The 23,312-nt window shown below is 32.1% G+C and overlaps 3 protein-coding genes across 3 annotated transcripts; all 3 read left to right on the top strand.

Moving 5' to 3' along the window:
* Positions 1-1,020: 1,020 nt before the first annotated feature.
* Positions 1,021-3,058, top strand: LOC133701310 (GSH-induced LITAF domain protein-like). Its single transcript, XM_062125184.1, has 3 exons — positions 1,021-1,458; positions 2,581-2,707; positions 2,823-3,058. The coding sequence occupies exons 1-3, from the start codon at positions 1,265-1,267 to the stop codon at positions 2,904-2,906; spliced, it is 405 nt and encodes a 134-aa protein (XP_061981168.1). The 5' UTR covers positions 1,021-1,264; the 3' UTR covers positions 2,907-3,058.
* Positions 3,059-12,609: 9,551 nt separating this feature from the next.
* On the top strand, positions 12,610-15,481 carry LOC133699035 (zinc finger protein CONSTANS-LIKE 14-like). The gene is made up of 4 exons (XM_062122161.1): positions 12,610-13,743; positions 14,268-14,471; positions 14,892-15,145; positions 15,217-15,481. Exons 1-4 carry the CDS (start codon positions 12,754-12,756, stop codon positions 15,317-15,319), a joined length of 1,551 nt encoding a protein of 516 aa, XP_061978145.1. The 5' UTR covers positions 12,610-12,753; the 3' UTR covers positions 15,320-15,481.
* A 4,803-nt stretch (positions 15,482-20,284) lies between these two features.
* On the top strand, positions 20,285-22,448 carry LOC133680928 (leucine-rich repeat protein 1-like). Its single transcript, XM_062103977.1, has 7 exons — positions 20,285-20,574; positions 20,767-20,899; positions 21,028-21,099; positions 21,268-21,411; positions 21,521-21,601; positions 21,861-21,913; positions 22,229-22,448. Exons 1-7 carry the CDS (start codon positions 20,505-20,507, stop codon positions 22,276-22,278), a joined length of 603 nt encoding a protein of 200 aa, XP_061959961.1. The 5' UTR covers positions 20,285-20,504; the 3' UTR covers positions 22,279-22,448.
* Positions 22,449-23,312: the final 864 nt, after the last annotated feature.

Consider the following 23,312-nt stretch of genomic DNA (forward strand, 5'->3'; position numbering starts at 1 on the left):
AGTGTTTTTCTGAGGACAACAATAACCACAACCGGTTATAAAGGAAAGACACGTAATAAAATAAAGAAAGGATATAAGGGATATATGTGGTCATATGAACACTTGATTATTTTTTTTATCTTTTTAATATTTTATATTCTAATCTTGTATTGCATATTTGCTTTACGATAATGAACAAATCCCTTATATCCTTTATTTATTTTATTTTAAAAAATATTTTTACATAAACTTTATTTTTCCTTGCACCGCAACAGATGCGAAAGTTTCAAACAGACACGTAATATGGCTGACCTCAATGCAAAACGACGCTTGCCAATGAATTTTTTGAGACATGGCGCGAGTCTAGCAAGAAGAGACATCGGGAACGGCTTGGCTGTTGGGCTTTAGATTGAAGCGCCTTGTCGTGGCCCATGGGTCTGAACTCTTTGAGAAACCATGGGCTTAAGGCCCATTTCGATGGCTCCAACATCCCTTGAGAAGGGGTTATTCTTAGTTAATGCACAAACCAATTCGAAAATATTCTCATCAATGAAAACAAAAATAGCATTTTGTAATCCCTCATGAAATAATTTACATTGAATTTTTTTTATAATATATAATAAGTAATGGTATGAAAAATATAATGATGATAATATATCACAATGCTTTTTAATAAATTAATAAAATTTAATGCATGTTTATTTTTATGTTTTAAAAATATTTTTAAAAGAATTTAAAGATTATTTTTTTATTTTAAATTGTGGGTTTTCAAATTATTTTGATTGTTAATTTTAAAAATTAAAAAAAATATTATTTTCAAGTAAAAAATATTATTTTCAAATAAAAACAACCGCTACTATGATAATAAATAAACTTTTAAAAGCTAATTATAAGTAAAATATATGTTATGGATCAAAACAAATTTTAAAAAAAAAACAGAAGAAAAATGTTTTATGCAAAATAAATGCACTCAAAGACCGCAAGGACTTTTTTTTTTTTTTTTCCCTTCAACATCATTAAGAAAGAAAGAAAAAAACTAATTTGATGGAAAATTAACAGGGCCAGCCGGCCAGGCACAATGCATCGTTCATCTTCCACCTTGTCAATCCGACAAATTTATTTTGTATTATAATTTAATAGTCAATGTAGACTAGCGTTCCAGCTTTGCTTTCAACGACAGAAACCTCCTCTAAAAATTGTTCCAACACCGAGAGGACCATTGCTCATTGCAAACAAGAACAAAAAATCCTTCCTCGTCGATCTCTAATCACAAAATCCATTGAAAATGGGGCAAAAGGACGAACCTGTCATCGGAGTTCCTTACTACGCTGGGCAGAACCCGTACCAAGCCGGAGCTATACCGCCAAACGCAATCGTCGGCGATCCAAGGGGGATCCCGATTCAACAGACTATGTATCGCGACACCCCTGCTCCTTTTAACTGCGTCCACTGTGGTAATTCTGGCGTTACCGTCGTTAGGTAATTAAAACTTATCTTTCATTACTTAATTCTCTCTGTTGCTTATAGGTTACAAAATCATATATATGTTTTTAATTTTTAATATCTTCATGATAAAATTGCAGTAGTAATTATTTATGCAAAATTGAGCTGCCATTATAGAAGGAGTACTGTTTTTTTCTTTCAAATGTATGGTTACAAAATCATATTGTACAGTTAATTGCAAAACCTTCTAAGTTTAATTCCAGGATCATGGTGGAGGTATAAATGTGAGTTGGCTTTCCTGTCGTAGAGGTATAGTTTTTCCAGAAAAAATAATGAACTTTCTCCTAATGTAGCCTGTTATTTCAACTTGGTTTCATGAGCTATTGCAATGGAAATGGGAATGGAAACCCTTTTCTCTGTGTGCATTATGGCATTGATCTTCCATGTGTTTTCTGGCATTTCTTGGGATCCTTCTTGTTGTTGGAATCTTATAATGAAGTTATTTCTTCCTCTCTTTTTTTCACCTCTATTTATTTCCTTTTCGATTCACATAATACTGTATCTAACCGAGATTAGTAAAGCTGTTGCCACTCTCAGCCTTTTATTGAACCAATATTATTGAGTTAGAATGCCGCTTTACTCTTGATTTAAATCAAAAGGTTTACAAAATTGAGTTAGAATGCCGCTTTACTCAAGCGTTAAAATTCTTACCTTTGAACTTGTCGATTCCTTACACGACCTCTTATATTAAAAAAAAAAAAATGTTCTTAAGTCATTTTTTGCTAGACATGCTCGTAACCTAACTCATTTTTGTCATAAGTTGGTTATGAAAAATAACTTTTGATCAATCGACTCAAAGCCAAGGTTATTTTTGTGAGTCATACCAAATGAACTCTTAGTAAAATGATTTTACAAATCTCTAATGTAACACTATCCATTACTGCCAGTTCAGTTAATAGGAGTTTTTATGCATAGCTTTTCCGTTTGTATAGAGCTTTTCTCCTTTGTTGGAGAGGAGGACCGCACAAACAGAAAAGGGCAAAACTATCATCCAACCTTTACAATAGTTTTTGAAGTTCACAGACTCTATTATTGTCCTGTCTTTTCTTCCATGGATTGATCCTCTCTCTCCTGAATAGATGACATTTCGTGACACAGATCAAAGCCTAGTTTGGCAGCTGTTGTTGGTTGCATGATGCCTTTGATGGTTGGATTTTGCTTTCTTTGCCCTTCTATGGACTGCCTCTGGCACAAGCATCACTACTGCCCAAGCTGCAAAGAAAAGGTAAGACTATTCATACTGTCACTTTTTTTTCTTTTCCTATTGTCTCAGGTTTCTCGTATGGTATTGTAATCAGAATGCTATCATTAAAACTGTTGTGTACTCTTGTTTGTTGCAGGTTGCCGACTTTGAGAAATCAGATCCTTGTGCAGTGATGGATCCTCCCCACTGGACACAGGAGAGCTTCGCATTGCCTGCATGATATGTTCGCTTGTTATTTATATCTTGCCTGGCCGAATTCTATGTTCAACCTGTGTATTCTTACTTTCAGCACCTCTTGTGTGCAGTGTTCTCCATACAGTAAGTACAATGCATGTTTTTAAGTGACTGCTGCTGCAAGAAGCTATTTTTTAAGCTTGGGCCCTGTTTCACTTCGACACGCATTATCAGCTTGAGCCCACATAAACACTCAAAATATCTTCTGATGATGAAAATGATTTCTTCTTGGCAATGTGGCTAAACAACCTATTTAAGGTAGGACTTCCTGACTTCTGGATATGAATATGTTGATAGCGTATTCCTTTGGTGGGTGGTGACAATGGACTTGATCCTTGGAGCAAGTTTTTGATAAAATGAGTACTAACCAGGATGATATCCGGACGTGTTTTCCTGCAAGGGATGATTAATGTCCAAGTTCCAGCAATGGCATTACTGGATCAGTGGAGGTCAAAGATTTGGAAGAAGAAGAATAAGAGAGAGAGAGAGAGAGAGAGAGAGAGAGAGAGAGAGAGAGAGAGAGAGAGAGAGATTCATGCCCATCATTCTTGCTGACATTCTGCTACATGTAGCTCCAAATATTCCTTCTAGACAACAGCTAACATTATTCTACAAATAAGCCAATACGTGGCATGTCTCTTAACATAGTAAAATCAAAACATAAAGTAAACGATGCGTTTTGGCCATCAATACAGTAACCTTAACGATCATGTAATTTAAAATCCATCCAGCCCTAATTTCTTTTCCCCTATTACTCTTTTTTTCCTTGCAAGACCTGTGAAAATTCTCTTCCCATCAAAGGATCCTTGTCCTTCCAGGGAAAATTGAGGAAATCTTAAAGAGAACTCATTGATGAATTTTCAGGTGGCCTTTGGTGGTGGTAGACCCTTTCAAAGAATCAAGACTTGGGTGGCAACCTAGTTTTTATGCTTTATACAATATCAATCAAAATTATGGGTAATTCTTCACGTACCCTTTTATTTCTAGTATGACATTTTAATCAACACACTTGAAAGACTATGTGAATTGTAGCTAAATCAAGCAACCCCAATTTGTATGCCACTACACCAATGCGTTCAATTACTTGACAAGTCCCATAAAGCTTAGTTGATAGTTTGCGTGGGATCTTATTAACAACTAGTCTTTTTATGGAAGATTGCAGTTTAAGATAAACCTTAACTCCCACAACAAATACCTTTTCAATCCTTTTTTTTATTTGCTAACTGTATCATCCTATGTTGAGCTTACTTGAGATTAATCTTGATGAGTTTGAGCATGTCTTCTCTCTAGAAATGTAAGGAATGTGGATTAGAAAAGCCTGGCCGTACAAAACTTCATAAGGAGTAGACTTACTATAAGTGTAGTAATTAGTGTTATACCATCACTCTACCAAGGATAACCACCTTGACCATTGATTAGGAGCTCTACCAATTATGCATCTTAAATAGTTCTCTAGGCATTTCTTGACTGATTTTATCTACCCATCTTTATAGGGATGGTAGGTTATAGAGTAATGCAATTATATTCCTTGGTAAGTAAATATATTCCTCCAAAAATGATTTAAGTCCTGTTTGTTTATTGCAAGTAGTTTTTTTGAAAAGTGAATTATTTTTTAATGTTTGGTAGTGTAATGGAAAATAAGTTGGAAAACACTTTCCAGTATTTGGTTATGTCATGGAAAATAAGCCGGAAAATAACTCATTAATATTTTATTTTTTTCAAATTTATTAAAATAATAAGGAATAAATCTTACAAATTAAAAAGTTAAATGAGAATGAAATTAAAAAATATATATAAAATTTCATAAATTATCTCAAATAAAATAAATAATAATCAAAATAATAGAGATCAAATCTAAAAAATAAAAAAAATTGAAAGATGAAGAAATTAAAATAATAATAATTAACATTTCATAAATTATTCAAATAAAATAAGTAACAATCAAAATAATGAGGATCAAATTTGATAGATAAAAAATTTCAATTGAAAAATGATAAGGAAAAAGCAAATAACAATTATAAAAATAAGGACCAAAATTAATATAAAAATTAAATTATAAGAGATGAAATTGAAAAACAAATATTCAAATATATATATATATATATAACAATCAAAAGTTTGAGGATCAAATTTGATATAATCAACAAATAATATGATATTTCTAAATTTTTCACAACTTCCAGAAAGTGTTTTCCGCCCAAAATAAAAGGAAAACACTTTCCTGAAAACCAAGCCAAATTTTTCTTTGACCGAAAAGTATTTTTCATTGACCAACTTTTCTAATAACTAACAAACATAAAAAAAATTTAGCCTTAAAAACACTGATTCTCTATCACTTACTATACTAGCAGTAGGCTATGAAGCTTATAGATATTATCCATAAAAATAGTAACCACCGTAGTAGCAGGATAGGGATGAGCCAAAGTTATAAAGTGTATATATTTACTGAACTTATCCATCACCACAAAAATAACCTTCTTGTCATTTGATTTAGATGTTCCTTCCATAAAATCTATACTAATATAAGTGAACAGTGTTGAAGTAATAGGAAGAGGTTGTAATAGGACAAGACTAGGTATATTTTTAGCCTTGTTCTTCTAACAAATGGGACACTCTCTCGCATACTATCTCACATGTTTTTGTTTTTTTTTTCTTTAATAGAATAGACTCCTCGTCCTTCTTTCAGTCACAATAGCACTAAAGTGACCACCCATATTTGGGTCATGATACATTGTAATTAAGTATGACATTTTTGTTAATTCGGGTTTAAGTATGGGTTAAGTTGCAAATGGATGTTCAATAAACACCCAATGGACACCTGAAACCCGATCAGGAAGATCTTTTTGTTTGAAAAAAAAATCATCTTTAAATTTCTCATTGATTTTGTTTAAAACCGTGTGATGCATTAGAATTAATGATGGAGGTTTGGTACCTTTTCTAGAAATACTTCGACTTAATATCATTTCTATAAATGGCAAGATAGTATCGTTTCTCACTTTGTTTTAAGCACAGGCTCAAAGAAATGAAAAGGTTCCAAAGGTTCACGATTTTATATTGGATCTCACATTGTCATTAGCTTTCAATTTTGAATCAATTAAGCACAGTTATTATACCTCCTTCGGGTTGTACGTTTATTGGATTAATCTTCAAGTCAACTGCATTTATCCCTAAACATTATTTTGAATAAAACTCAAAAACAAAAACACGAAACAAAATATTTTGATGCTATTTTGTTAGGTCTCATTTGGATTTATCCAAAACCCGATCAAGTCTCATTTGAATTTTGCTAGGTTAACCAAGTAGTAGATTGATTTGTTAGGTCTTTTGAATTCGATCAAGTCAATGTGCACTCTGATTCGAAAGTAAACCCGGCCTGAATTAGGTCAGATCTTGAGTCGATGATCATCTAGTCAACCTAGAAAACCAGGTTTAATAGCTGTATTATTGAGGGATTGTGAAATCATCTTAGCCTTCTACTGTGGTCTTGGAGAAATTATTTTTTAGCTGAGTATTAAGACAATCATAATAAGCAGGAGAAGCCGGAGAATGAAATTAATTTTGCGCTTGCATTTTCTATATGCCTCTATATTTCTCCTTTATTATCGATTTTTACCTCACTTTGAACCATCTTCACCTCTGATTTACATCATCGGCACCAACGGTTCACCTAACACCTCGTATGTCCTAGCCATTTAATTTAGCCGATCCAGTCACTCTTAAACTGTGAAGGAAGAAGAAGCCATTTAGTTAGTGAATTATGTACAATATTTGATGTTGTAATAGCATTACTTTTCAAGATATTTTTTGTTTAAAAATATAGTAAAATAATATTTTTTATATTTTTTTAAAATTTTATTTCTGTTATCAACAAATCAAAACAATTTAAAAATATATATAAAAATTATTTAAAATAATAATAAAAATTATTCTTTTAAAAAACACGGCGCGGTGGGCTTTTTGTGTTGTTGAAAGATTTTAAAATGGAAAATCATTAACACTGGCCTTGAAAGGAATAATTAAACGTAAGAATAAACTAAATTACATATGCAATTCCATAAATGAATCAATTTGTGGTCGGCATGATAAGCCCGGCTATTCTTCCACAAATTCAACATGTGATTTCGCTGTCCTGTAAAAAAGCAGCAAAAGACACCAAGGAAAAATTTAACGTCGTAAGAAGGTGAGGCTTTCATTTTCTGGCATCAACTATCTCAATCATGGAGGGGGAGGACCAGGTCTCCAAATCATAGCCGGCTCTCCTTCCCATTTCACCAACCTACGACCTCGGCAGGACATACAGGACGATCTTATCCAAACATACTTCAATCAAATCCAAATAGACTGACACGTAGCAGCCTCCCGAGTTGACCAGGATATGTATAGCCGGTGCCACCTATAAGAATCTAAAAAATAATAATTTTCAAGAATTGTCGTGACTTTGATCTTATTTTTTATTAATCAAGAAAGCGGACACGTATCATTTAGGGTCTGTTTGTTTCTGCATTTTAAAAGCATTTTTGATAAAATTTAAAATTTTTTTATTTTTTTATTAACTTTAAATTAATATGTTTTTAGTATTTTCAAATTATTTTGATGTGCTGATATCAAAAATAATTTTTAAAAACATCATTGACGTGCATTTTAACACGAAAAGTTATTTAAAAAGCAATCGCAACTATACTGTCAAACAAACCCTTAACACGAACTGAAAATAATATCAGACGTCCATTAGTCATTTTCAACTTTATAACTAGAATTTTGAAAAATTATTTAGTGTATTTAGCCTACCACATCTGGATCAAAAAATACAAAATATGTAGACAAAATCATGCACAATGCTTATGCTATAAAGTGGAAATTAATATAATAATAGTAGTAATATAATAAAGTGAATAGCGGTAGTGAGATAATGGAGTTATTTAGTTGTTTTGATAATGGTGATTGGATTGGTTAAATAATTGTGTTAATTAATATTATGTGCTGAAGGTTACCATTTTTTTCCCCTAAATTAACACTCTAGAGAATTAATTAAATTCTTTCAATTATCTTTCTTAATGTCTGTTTTATATTAAAAATGAAAAAAAAAAGGATAAAAAGATATTATATGCAAAACAAAGACACCCTAAGAGTAGTGCTGCTCCATTTCTTTTGTTTTGGGCAACAGCGAGGAAGAAAGCAAGATCTAAGGACGGTGGCGGTGCTAAATTAAAATATAAACTCGTAAAAGTTAGAATTCCTAGGACGGTGAGACTACCCAAAAAGGGTAGGATAGGGACGTCATGGATGACGAGCTGTGGCCTAGGTTAGGTAGCCACAACCCTTGCCTTTCCTCTTATGTGATGCTGCGCCTAACCAAAAAGCCCTCCTTACCTCCACTCTCGAGGCCGTTCGCACGTGAGTTTTCTTTTTATTTCCGCCACTGACAACCTTTGAAGTTTACTTATCATCTCCATTTTCATAATAATTAATCGCCCCATCTCTTGCAACCTTTAACTGGTTAGTATTATAAATTTTAGTATTATTGAAGGTTTATTTTTTCATTGATTTTAGAATTTTAGAAATTAATTAAGATGTATGAACATTTATAATTAAAAAAATAAAAAGATAATCGTGTTCCTTTTCCCTAATGATTCACTCTTTTATTTAAAAGTGTGGTTATAAATCATTAACGTAAATTAATCCCCCGTGAGTTTTCTTTTTATTTTCTTCGACGGTCCCCGTCCTATTATGATTATTTCCGCCATTGACAACCTGTGAAGTTTACTTATCATCTCCATTGACAACCTGTAAATTAATCGCCCCATCTCTTGCAACTACTTTGGAGAGAAAGATAGACGTGTCCCCTTCCCCTAAGGGTCCAGCCACTGTATATTCCTACGCCTGTATGTATGTATGTATGTATATACGAGTTCCACTTCATGGGCTTATAATTGTACTCCGAGTCATTACCGCGTGTTTTTATTTTCCTCTCTGGATTCGGAGAAACCTTTTCAAAACTCAAACAAGAGCACGACAGTCTTTTTGTATTACTTATGTTAACAAATATATTAAAAGAACTCAGGTTTATTTCTAGCAGCTTCTCAGTTAAACTTTTTTTTTATTTCATCTTTTTTTAAAAAAAACATTTGTCCTTCAAGTTTTTTTTTCAATGACTTAGTTTCACGAGATGAGATTTTAAACTATAGCAGGAAGACAAGATTAAAATATTAAGACCTGTAAACATAGAGAAAAGGTGTCATTTTCAAAGCTTTTAGATTTTTTATTGCGGTCTAAAAATTTATTTTCTTTGTTTTTTTGTTTTTGAATTTAAAAGAAAAGAAAAAATCATTTAAAAATAATAAAAATAAAAGAAAATTATTGATTAGCCATGTTTTAGCAATAAAAAAAATCAATTTTAATATCAACGAGTTGTATTTAACAATTAGAATTTAATGATGGTGTTTTTTTTTCCAATAAACAATCAAGTCCGTTTTGGAGTTTTTTTTATTATATTGATTGTCTTTTTTATGTATTTTCAGGATGTTTTAGGGTTGATTAGTGATTTATGAATATTTTTGTTAGGGAGGGGGGGGATTCAAGGAGTTTTCAAGTAAAAACAATTTAAAAACTAAGTTTTTTAAAAAAAAACTTGAATTTTTGATTTTTCAAATACAAGAGATGATAACAAAAAAAAACATTACAATAGGTGACATGTCACCTACTGTAATATTTTTATGTATTTTTAATTTTCACTGTCTTTTTTTATTAAGATATCACCTTATACCCTCTATCTCATCTTTTAATAAAAGTTTTAAAAAATAATAGTTATTTTTTTTATTTTTTATAATGTTTTAAAGAGATTATTATAATTTATATTTTAAACTATTTACTTTTATTTTTATATGAATTGATTATATTTTCATGATATATTTATATAAATAAAAATAAGTCATCTAGTATAAAAAAATACATAAATTAAAAAGAAAACTCATAGTTAAATATTTGCATGCTCATGTGACTTTCTATTTTAGATTTTAAATAAAATTAACAGCTCTTTTTTTAGTTTTTTTGTTCATTAATTTTTTTAAAAAATTAAATTAATACCCTCTTTGTATTTATAAAAATAAAAATTATTATTTTTTGGTAAGAAAAAAAATATTCGTAACATTGATATATTTTTCTATTATGTTAAAGATTGACTTGAAATTTTACAAACAACATATTTACAAAAAGAAAAGATGTATTTTTATGTTTATGAATTAAAAAATAAAGATATTTTAAAATACATGAACACAATTAACACGTTTTTTTTTATTATGTTTGAAATCAAATTAAAATTCAAACTGCGGTGGGTTATAAAACTGGTTCATGATTACAGTGGAGTGGTTTTGACTTTAACATTAAGATTATGCTTTCACTTTCCACGTTATATTCACTCCACGAAAAGGAAAGAGAACATGATGATGCATTGATGCTTTTAACAACATAGTTAAAAGGATATTTCTGGATGTTTAGAGGGGCTGCACGTGCTATTTAATGTGCACAGGTGCTTTTCACATGATTTTGAGTGTTGTCCATGCACTTGATTTTTTTTAAATTAATAATAAATTTTATATTTATCAAGATATTAAAAATTTGACCGGCAAACCTAAAGGTTTACGTCAAATAAAGAGTGAAGTCTCTGTTGAGCAGTAAATCACAGAGATTTATAGTTAAAAAGTATGGAGTTTGTATCGAGTGAAATGCCCGCAAAAAACTAAAAAATATCATTTAATTACATGAAAAAAAAAGGATATTATTACATGAATCAGTCTCTAATTAAATAGAAAAAAAAACATTAATCAGGACAAATATTATTGCTTGAGTCAGAGAAAGAAATAAGAACCTTAAAAAAACCTGGACATCTGAATCATTTTCAAATACTAACTAGGAAAATCTTAGATTAAATCATTCATGTAGATGTAGTCTTTTAGAATAATCTCGATCATAGTATATTTAAGTTCAAAAAAGTAAAGTGCTAAATGACCGTGTCTTGCCAAGCATCTTTCTTAAGGATCGTCCAAGCCAACTGTCAAGTTTTCATTGGACAAGTATTGCTCGCATGTCCATAATTTGAAATGTCTACAGTGTGTTTGATATATTTTTTTTTAAAAAATTATTTTTAATATTAATTTGATTGATTTTGAACTGATTTTCATGATATGTTTTGGTTTGGTTTTTGTTAGATTATTACAGTTTTATATGAACGTCATAATATTTTATTAGTGTTCAATTTTATAAGTATTATTTGTTTTGTTGTTGTATAATTAAATAAAAAAATAGTTTTATAAAAGATTTATTAAATCTAGTGGGGTGCGTAATTGGAACCGCATGTTTGACATGTTAGCTTGAATCTACTCGTGTCTTTTCTTGTCATTTTTAAAGTTGAATATTTTTTTTCAATTTTGTCATTTAAAATTAGATTGATTAAGGATTGAACTTCATAATTTATTTTGATTTGCTTTTTATAAAGTTATTATAATTTCATGACCTAAATCATGAATTACACGGGTTGACCCGGATCAATCCCATATATTATCATTTTAATATTTTTAAAACAAGATGTCATTCGATATATCTTTGCCATAATATTTTTTTAAAAAAATGTCTTTCAATATACATTAAATTTTGAATTCATAATTATGTTTTCTACTAAAAAACACATTAATAATGTCTAATTATTTTTTTACATCAAAAGAAATTGTTTTGATCCCCCTAGTAAGCTAATATCTAGTATACATATGATAATTTAATGATAAATACCAACTTGAATTGATAGGTGTTTTTTAGATAATTACTTTACTTAATGAATAATAAATAGAGTACGAATATTACAAACTCAATTCAAAACCCGCTCAAACTAACTCGAAATATATATAACATTTAGATTTTTTAATACAATTTAATATATACATATCTTAATATTAATATAAAATACACATATATGTATAATATTTATGATTTTATAATTGTATAATTCGATATATATTTATACATACTTCAAATATATATTAATTATTTTATTTTGCATTGAATACTAAAAAAATAATTAAATAATAGATACTTATATTAATATCCAAAACCTAATAAATAATTTATAAATATTTAAAATTTTAATCAATAAATAACACGTAGAATATAACTGTAAAAAAAATACAACCCTCGGCTATTCATTGACATCCTAATCTAGTAAATATTAAGAGTTTGTTTAAAAAAACCCAAGAATCGATAATGATTCAAAATCCGGCAATTTCGTAGGCAAAGGCAATAAATAAATTGCTAGTTTACTACCTACAAATACCGCTTTAATGGAGAAAAGATGGTAGGTCCAAAGCATTAAATTATAGTACCGGAAAAAAAAGAGCATTAATCTTGTAAGAAGCTATTTTTCATTTTAGTGGTTTGTTTTTAAAATATTTTTTATTTAAAAATTATTAAAATAATATTTATTCTATTTTTTATAATTTATTTTTAATATCAGTTAATCAAAATAATTTTAAAACACAAAATAATTTAAATAAAAAAAGTTTCAAACAAAATCTAAAAAGAGCCTAAAATGCCAGCTCAGCGAAAAAAGATCTTGAAGATATGTTCGAAAAGGGGCTCAATCTTTTCAAATTTTATTGTTATTACAACAATATCACTCTCATGTCTCATCTCATGTCCAAAAGAACTTTGAATTATTGTTATTATTATTATTATTCACTTCCGAAAAGTTACTACAAACAAATATCTTCTTCCTCCTCCACTCCCACAACGACACACTCTCTTCCTCGTTTCTCTCTAGGGCTTCGCCTTTCTCTAGCGCATCAAAGATGGATACCCACAAATCAAAAACCAAAGAAACAGTACCGTGTGATTTCTGCAGTGAACAAACAGCAGTTCTCTACTGCCGAGCTGACTCCGCTAAACTTTGTTTATTCTGCGACCAACATGTCCACTCGGCAAACCTCCTCTCGCGAAAGCATGTCCGCTCGCAGATCTGCGACAACTGCAGCTCGGAGCCGGTTTCTTTCCGCTGCTCAACTGACAATTTGGTACTTTGTCAAGAGTGCGATTGGGATGCTCACGGTAGTTGTTCTGTGTCCGCTTCACACGATCGTACTACTATTGAAGGGTTTTCCGGTTGTCCCTCCGCCCTTGATTTGGCTTCCATCTGGGGTTTTGATTTGGAAGAGAAGAAACCGGAGCCGTTGATTGAAAATTGGAGTAATAATAATTGTGGGGTCATTCATGATTTGGTAAATGAGCCTTGGGTTTATGATAAATCCAGTGGTGATTTGACTTTTCAAGACTTGATGGTGCCTAATGAAAACAATAATAATGGTAATAGGAATATTGACAATGTTATGATTTTTGGAAATGTGACCAAGAGCCCAAGTTGTGGGAAATATAAGCATGTGATATATAAGCAGTTGTTTGAGTTGTTTAAGAGGGATTTGATGGGTGGTGGTGTTGAGGGCGAGGGTTGTGGTTTTGGTGATGGCGAGGGTTGTGGTTTTGGCGGTGGTGATGGTGGAGGAGAGATTTTGGTGACGCAGAGTAGAAGCGGATGGCGGAGTGGTGTGAAGGGAGTGCAATTTGGGAACGGGAATGATGGGGGTTTTGGGGATGATAATCTTGTTGATTGTGATGGTAATGGTAATGGTAGTGGTGGTAATGTTAGAGGTGAGCAATTGCTGCAGGAACAAAGGCCGTTTACTTCTTTGCTTATGCTGCCGACGGAGGTGGATGTCAAGTCTAATGGGAGAGTTGTTGGTGGGGATATAACGTGGGATAGCAATGCCAAAGCTCATGGCACTCAGGTAAAAAATATGAATTACCGAGATTTTCCAAATGTGATGTTTTGTGAGCATTTCTTGTTGTTTTTGTTAATGTAGATTAAATTTATACATTGCCAAACAAAACAAGTGAATATGGTGGCCACTCTGAGAATTGTTTGCTCATCTTTCGAGTAATAGAATAGCAATATTGATTGTGGCTTGTAATTGGGAGACACGGGATTTTCCTAAATTATTAAATAAAAAAAATTGGGGTGAATTTGTTTATCTAACATGATCATGTATCCCGTTTTGCATGTAGTTCTTGAAGGTTTCATGAAGGTTTGAAATTTAAGAGTGTTTTCATGAATTCGGCATTTTGCTTTTGAAATTCAATTGGTAGAGGATTTTCATCTTGCTTTTCTAGGAAACGTTTGCCTCTAGGTCATATCCCTGCTCGTATCATTTTTATCACACAGCTCAGATGACTGAGTAGTTTTTCATGTGAAAACACTGAAGAAAGGATATCATGTGTCTTCAATAATGACAGTGGATTGCTACTTTTGCAGGTATGGGACTTTCATTTAGGGCAACTGAGGAATCATGATGAATCTGGCCAGTTAGAAATTGAATATGTTGCAAATGATGCAGGATTTGTGATCAAGGATTTTGGTGAACTACTGAAAGAAACATCGTCAACTAGCCCAAAAATGTTGGGAGACATGTACCGGATGAATTGTTCTACCGCGCATGATGATATGACGTCATTTAATGTAAGTTCTATTGATAATTGTGGGGATCTTGGCTGAAATCTCTGTAAACTCTTTGGGGAGGGATTTCTTTGCAAACCTTCTGTTTTTTAGTTGGTGCTACAAAATTTTCTTAGAAAGTGCTGGTGCACTAATTATTTACAGTAATCAAACCCAATTTTTAAATTATAATTATAATAACACATAGCTTATGTGCTATGAATATTAATTTTTAATATAGAGTCCATTTCTGTATATTGACGTATATGATATATAAATGAATGGATTTATACTGTTGGGCATTTTATTGGAAAGGTCCTTGACCTTGATGTTATTGAGCCTGTTCTATGTCATCTATTGCCTATTTATGCCAATCCTCAACCCATGTGCATTGTCAGTGGCTTATTTGCCTTTTCTTCTTTGTACTTTATTTTTGAAATGCAGAACAACTTAAATAACCCAACATCCAGCCAGGGCCCAGCAACATCTGAAAGTAACAACCTCCCTATAGTAAGATCGGGTTTTAGTAAACCAAGATGTTCAAGTAGTTCTAATGATGTCCAGTTCATGGAACAGTCTATCCTCGTAAGAGGTGAAGGCTTGAAAATGGAAGCAGCAACCAAGGTTGACATGGAGTTGCTGGCCAGGAATCGAGGCGATGCCATGCAGCGATACAAGGAGAAGAAAAAAACCAGAAGGTATGCATGCCTTCCTTTGCGCCGCTTGCTTATCAAGTGATGCATTCTGAACCATTAAATTGTGTTGATAGATATGATAAGCACATACGCTATGAATCAAGAAAGGCGAGAGCTGATACCAGGAAGCGAGTGAAGGGTCGATTTGTGAAGACAACTGAAGCTCTTGACAGTTAAATTCATGCTTCGTTAGATGTCCTTGATCTCATTGTAAATATTCTTTAAATTTGTCTCACAGTGAATGTACAATTCTCAGTATCTTTCTTGCGCACGTGCATTGTTCTTGATCATGCCAGCATTCCCTTAATATGGTTACGGTTGATGGTGTTTCGTCTTAAATTATTGCACTAGAGGTTTTCTGGCTGGTAAGAGGCATCGTGGGACCGATATGGTAACGACAGACAGATCGGGAGTACCTCAGAGATGAGGAGTTTTATTTTCTAAGTAGTCCATTGCCCTGGGCTCTGTCATGGGCTGGATGAGTGGTTTTTTTAATGTAAAAAAGAACACTGAGTGTGTGGATTTCTTTTGGCAATGCTATTATATTAAATCCACACAGGTAATAAGTTTTAATTAAACTATGAAAGAGCTAGTATGATATGAGATTGAATAATGGGTTCTAACTTAGGTAACTGGATAATGCATGAATCATCTTGTAAAAAAAACCAAGAGGAATTTATTTTTAAAGTATTAAGATGATGTTGTATTAAATGATTTTGGTCTCTTGGGTCATGAATTTAGTTAAGTTTAATAATTTTTTTTAAAATAATTTTTATTTAATTATATAATAAAAATTAAATGCATATAATTTTTAATATTAATTCTAAAAATATATTTATTTGAGATCATAATAACTCTAAAAAAAAAACATTTATAAAATTTATTTTTCAATTAATTTAACATTAATTTCTTAATCAATTTTTTTTTTATTTTGACTGTTATTAAACAACGTTGTTTTTGAATTTTAGAGCTTTCTAAAATCCAAAATGCTGAAGACTGAAGAGTGAAGAAGAATGAAGCAAAATCAGTAACCTAATTAATTCTTTGAAACCCAGCTCAGGAGCAGAGAGGGACATCTGACTATTGATAGCTGCTGTTTCTCTATGAAAAAGGTTTGAATCTCCTTCTTTCACTCTCTATTTTTTGTGGCCTTTAGCCTTCTATACCTCTCTTGACATTGAGCCGCTTCGCCCCTTAGTCCAGAGAGGCTCGACAGAGATCATTCGAATCAAGCGAAAGCAAAGGCATTCGTTGGCCACTCGAGATGCTAAGGATCGAACAATTAGGAAATAAAGGAAGTCTTGCAGCTCATCTTGATTGAGACAAGTGCAAATTGCTTCGCGTTTTCTTTTCTTCTTCCCGCCCTAGGAGCACAAAACGAGGGATTAGTATTATTGACCCAATGATAAACCACTAACACCTGGGGCTCCGCGCACTGGAAAAACAGCAACTTCAGCCATATGCTCGACTCTTCTATGATAGCTTCATTTGTGGACGAAAATTGTCACTATTAAGGTACTTTGGTGTCCAGTAACTCATCTTAGTTTTGTTCTTGCCTTTTGGTCCTGTGGATTGTGCGTGCTTTGTAGAGAAAAGGGCAGTTGTTGGAACTGAGTTGTTTTTTGTGAATGGAGAGATATGAGCAGCTCATTAATTTTCTGTAATCTTATTGAGCATATCTGCAGGTTCTTGGATCTTTGTTTAAGATCTTGTTTGGTAGTGTGATTGTGGGTGCTTTTCAAATAATTTTTCGTATCAAAATACATGTCAATAATATTTTTTTATTTTTTAAAAATTATTTTTAACATTAGCACATCAAAACGATCCAAAACATATAAATCATATTAAATTTTAGTAAAAAATTTTTTTTTAAAATTTTTTAGGAATATCGCTGCAGCCGCGTTTCCAAACTTTCCCTAAATAATTAGCTAATTGATTAGGTTTTACTCGATTTGTTTTGGTTTTTTTAAGTGTTTTTTTAAGTGTTTTTTTAATATATATATATATATATATATATATATATATATATATATATATATAAAATTTATTTTTAAGTTCAGCATTTTAAATATTTAAATTTTGGCGAAAGCACAATAGCCAAACGGGCTAGGTTGTTGCTAGTTTTGTGTGAGTATCTTTCTTTTCAGACGAAGACAGATGAAAGACAGGGAAAAACTATGGATGTGACTGGGAGCTATGGAGATGCACTTTGCAAGCATGAAGGAGGATTTAATTCAACTGGGAACTATATTTTTTTGGGTTGACCCGATTAACTTAGATTAATTCATTTAACTTATAACTTGATCATTTAACTGGGTCAATAACCGTTTCAGGTTTCAAAAATATGATTTTTTAACTTTCTCTTTAGTTTCATTTCAAAAGGAAAAAGGGAATCAGATTCGTTTTGGAGGCCAACTTATAGTACAAGTAACCGGGTCATCATGCTCCGATATTGTTCTTGCCGATATTCCAAAAGATTGATTAAAAAATTCAAGCTGGATACGCGAAATCCATGTTAACTGCTGCCATTCTTTGGAACTTGAATAAAATTAATATACATGAAGACTCAGTATTCTAGATATGGTGCCCCGGTTCAATGCATGCCTTAAGTGGAACAGGTCATTTACCTTCGAGTTTCAACAAAGATCGTTTGGACTCTTTCTAAGTAGCATGATTACAATATTACACAGGGACTTAGTTTTACCGGGGGCTCTACAGCTCGTCATAAATCCCTTTTTTTTATTATTCTTATTATTTTAAATTATTATTATTATTATTTTTAAATTATTTTAATATACTGATATGATATGTTGAAAATAATTTTTAAACAATAAAAAAATTTTATTGTAATATATTTTTAAATAAAAAACACTTTAAGAAAAAAACTACCATACTTAAAAATGATGATGTAATTTGGCGTGCTGCTCTTCTGATCTGGTTAGCATGCACCTCTGAACAACATTGCATTTGCAACATTTCCAAGCAGTTTTAACTTCCTAATAATGTAATTCAAGTGTTGCTTTATTGTCTCTGTTTAGGCTCACTAGCTCCCGCTGTGATGCGCCGCCATCTCTTACTTCATATAGATGCTGTTGACTGTTGTAATTACCAAGGTAGCTTGTAAATAACTTGGAAGCTGTGGATATTGTCCTTTTTCGGCTGCCAAATCTTGACCATTGACATCGAGGGTCTCCCAGAAGGGATACTGTTGAGATCACCATCATCTTCCGATCGGTATACGGAACTTCATTTTCTTTTCTTGTAGCGCTCGACGACAGTAGTGGAATTGCTCTAAAACTTGTTCAATTTATTTGCCGAACAGGTGGAGTGGAGTACTCCTTGCATGCGTGGAAAGTCTATTCGATGGCTACAGTATTGGTAATATCCTTGAGAGATAGGACCCAGATCATGCCAGCACTCAAGTAACAAAAACAAAAAAAAAATTGATGCCTTTGCCAACATGTTTATCACCCGTGAGTTTGCAATAATAAAATTTAAAGAGTACCCTTCCTATTGAAATAGGAAAAGGTTTTTTGTATTTAAATTTTTTTTTTAAATTTTTATTGAATTATTATTTAGAATTCTGGTTTAAATATCATATATAGTTTGAGTTTATTTTTATTCTATAATACATGTTATGTATTTAGAATTGTATATATGGGTCGAATAACAATGAATAAAATCTTGGGAGGTTTAAGAGTTTCCAAGAATTGATACAAGTACATGACAACAAGGAAATTGATTTCAACCGAATGATTGGTTTAATTATGCCAGTATTAACTGTTCAAGCAGCTTTTTCTCCCAAAGCAACCTTAGTTAAGGTATGTCAAAGATTTAGATGAGGTAGTATGGAGTTTTTTTGAGGGGTAAATAAAGATTGATTAACTTGGAATTGACAAGGTGAAAGGAAAGCAAAAATTATTTCATTATTTGACCGCAACTGATCTAATCTACTTAAATATATCTTAGTTGAAGAAATAAAGCTGATTTTGAAATTAATTCTAATAATAAAAGCAAGACATACTCTGCATAATAAATTAAAACTTGTTTTAAAAGATTTAGTTTTATTAATCCATAAATTATCGGATTAAAATTAATTTAGATTTATATTATCACATTATATGCAGTTGCAAAATATTAAAAAAACTATTTATCATTCGTAAATAAAATACAAAAGAAAACACACTCAAATTATAATAGTTTATGAAGTTTAGAAAATAAGTTGTTGTTTGCAATCTATAAGATCTGTTTATACAAGAGTCTCTTATTATTAAACTGAGTGTTTAAGAACAACAATTTAAGGGAGAAATTGTTAAGACACGAAAAGGTTTCTAGATAAAAAAAAGTTTTGTTTTTGTTGAGTTATAGAAAAGGTTTTCTAGATAAAAAAAAAGATTTGAATTTAGAATCCTTGTTCGGAAATTGTACTAGAAACATTTCTGAAATGGTTGAATTGATAGTGGTGCATGCCGAACACCATTGATGAACTGTTGTTTGGGTGAAAATTCTCAGCGCAATGCAATTCTCATGCGGCTTTTGATATCTTGTGGAGAATCTTGTCTGGCTGACTATAAACAAATTGGTTTTTCAAGAAGAGATTACTGATCGGGATACAACATTTGAGTTGGTTCTTCATCGTTTGATATTGAAGACAAAGATAGTTGATGGAAACTACCAAGAATGAATTTATTTATAGGTTGAAAAGGCTTCCTTAATTTTGTCAGATGGATCGATTCCCATGGGACACTCCGGTTGTCAAGTTAGAAACTTGTAATTTGAAGGTGCCGAAGATAAATGAATGAGAATTTAGTGACCATCAAATATGGATATTCTATATATTCTGTGGTCTATAACAATAAATCAACATCCCATATAGATATATAATATACTTAAACAACCCGACTGTTGTAGTTTGGCTTTGACAATGGATGATTTTACTTCTCTAGAAACCAACAGTATCTGCAAGCAGGAACTATCCAAAGATTCTTGACTGATTCTCTATTCAAAGTAAAAGCAGGAACAAGTCATTACATTTAATCTATTACGTCCTTAAGAAGACTCACTTTTTATACTGTCGACTTGACTTTGACTTGGTAGCTGCAGTATTCTTCTGGGTGAATGTAATTGGTTTGGATGAGTTGATTGTTGAAAGTTCTTCGTGTCTGTATCAAAGACACAAAAACGCGTTGTAAATTCTAGAGTTCAACATGTTAGCTAGTATCCGTGCTTACTAGTGAGCACTGTAGTGGGCTGTGCCTGTGATGTACATGTATCGTATGCTTATAAATAAGTACGTGAATTAGGTGCCTACACAGAAAAGCCATCCATCTAATTGCTTTTATTTCCTTTTTTTTGTCCCACTATGGCATCAAGAATTCTAGCTTGCCTCGTAATTGCTGTTGCTATTGCCACTGTGGATTGTAACCTGGAAGGTAAGGAAACCCCGCTCTATGTTCTACACCATCTCCACATAAATTTCTTCTTTACCACCTTAGTTTTGTCGATCTTTGCAGAGAACGTGATAAATTAATGGCCGAGAAATATTGATTTGAGATAGTTAATATGCGCCTTTACTCTTTAGTCTTCTAGTAATCAAAATGGCTAACATGCTTATTTGTGTACAGGGGATGTTCTAAATTCTTGGAAAACCCAGCTGTTTGATCCAAACAATGTACTGCAGAGCTGGGATCCAACGCTAGTTAACCCGTGTACATGGTTTCATGTCACCTGTAACTCAGATAACAGCGTAACCAGGGTGTACGTCACTCTTTAGTCTTAATCAAATTTGATGCATGCTCTTCGTCGATCTGGGTTTTGCTTTCTTGCTACTTTGAGAATAAATACATTTTTAGGTTGACTTGAAAATTGGATTTTGATCACTATAGGGACCTTGGCAAAGCTGGACTATCAGGACCTCTTATCCCCGAGCTCGGACTTCTGGCTAATCTTCAATATTTGTAAGCCTTCTCACATCTCAGCTTGGGAAGTATATGCCATTTTATTTTAAGAGCTACTAATGTACCATTTGATATTCTAAGCCCCATTTTCTCTTTGACAAGCTAGATGGACAAAGTACATAACTGTGTTCTTGCATGTCCTGACATTAATATTTTATTTTCTTGCAGGGAGGTATTTAGCAATAATATCAGTGGACCTATTCCTAGAGAATTGGGTAATCTGACAAAACTAGTCAGCTTGGATTTATACCTTAATAAACTGTCTGGCCCAATTCCGGCTTCTCTTGGAAACTTGGGATCTTTGTTGTTTATGTAAGTGTATATCCAAAACCTTTTGAATTTTCTTGATTGGAAGAAAAATTTGAGAAGTATTTAGCATCGTGGTTTCTTCATGATACTGTTACATGTTTTCTGATTCCAGGAGATTGCACGGTAACAAGCTAACCGGAACAATACCAACATCAGTTATTAACCTCATTACTACAGGAAGATTGAGGATCCTGTGAGTCAACTCACTTATTTCTGCAATTTTACAGCTTTTTTAGGGACTTATTTCTTGGGCACGCAAGGGTTCGGCGCCTATCATCTGGGCTAGCCTGCTATTCTCTTATACATGCACACACATACACTCACATGGATGTATGTTTTAGATGCTTACATGTTAATTCCAACTAGAGGACGTTTCGCATGAAAATTTAGCCAGTTATTTATGATTGTCTCCCTTCCTTTATTGACAAATCTGCAAATGATGTTTTTTTCAGGAATGTTTCATACAATTTATTGTCAGGGACTGTTCATCGCAATAATTCAACGGGTAAATCCTGTTTACTTTTCTAGCAGAAGAATTGAGATTTCGTTAACTCAATACCCCTCTTTAGATAATAGTTAACACTGACCAGATCAAAGCTGTCTAATTTAACGATGTTATTGAGGCCAACCCAGCCAATTTAGTCCAGCATCATCCTTGCATAAAGTTGCATGAAATTTAAGCATCGACGTTCTGATAAAATTCGAAACATCTGTTTGTGTACACTATAGAGTCCAGCAAGATCATGGCATATATGTTCTTTTTTTTTAACTTTGCTGTGTTCTTATTTACTAATCAACTTAGTTTTGTTTCATCTGGTAGGATTGAGAATTACGACAGTCATACAAGATCCAAAGGCTCCTGCAATGTAAATGTACTGAAGATGGGAAATGCTGTAGCTATTCCCACCTGATGCTATAAACTAAAAGTCGGAATTTCTCCGGCCTACTTTCTTTTATAATAAAGCTACGTGCTTGCTTTCTGTGTAGCGTTTGTATTACCATTCAATACATATAATTATATTTCATGAGATTAGTGCAAATTCTTTTGAACATTTTTTAACAAAGGAAAACAAATTGCGCAAGTTATTATGTTTGGAAACATATTCTATCAGGACTGGTTACAAAACGATCAACGATAGGAGTTTCCAAACCTCAACAGAAGAAGTTTGCAGGCCACGTTAAATTGTAAATCTTTCTTTTATTTATTCGTTTTAAACTTCGCCGAGAGGCTTAAGCCTTGCAGTATACAACAGAGAAGTCCTCTTCTACGCAACGTTACCCCATTCTATTTGGAACTCAAAGGAATTTTAGACATATGTCCACCATTGCCGTATTTATTGATTTACCAGCCAAAACAAAACTCAGCAGACAGGCCAGCTTCAAAATTACATCCATGAAAACGCGGTAATGGAAATTTGTGGGACCAACAACAGGTAGATGTAAATGGAAGAAGATTAATCAGTGACGAGCGAACGAAATATACAAACAGATGAAAGAGGTTTTTTTTTTTTTTGCTCGCGCGCATATTAAATTAAAAAAAAACTAAATATCCTCAAAAAGTTAAGTTAATCTTAGTCAAGATTCATAATACTATTTATTATATCAATGTAATTATAAAATTACTCTTAAATAAAAAAAAAATTAGACTAAGTATTGGAAGCAAAATGATTTGTTTTACCATGATATAATTGGTTTTTATAAATTGTATGGGTTTAGATTCATCATTTTATTTTTTTTACAATAAAATTATTAATTTAACAATATAATAAAATAATATAATACTTGTTACTTAGGGATTTTTTTGTCTTTTTATTTTTTAAATTGTGTAATTACTTTGATGTCTTTAAATAAATAAACAACATAATTATCACTCAAGGGGTTTTTTATCATTTTATATTGGTTTT

This window comes from Populus nigra, chromosome 1 (assembly GCF_951802175.1).
Source record: "Populus nigra chromosome 1, ddPopNigr1.1, whole genome shotgun sequence".
Taxonomy (NCBI): Eukaryota; Viridiplantae; Streptophyta; class Magnoliopsida; order Malpighiales; family Salicaceae; genus Populus; species Populus nigra.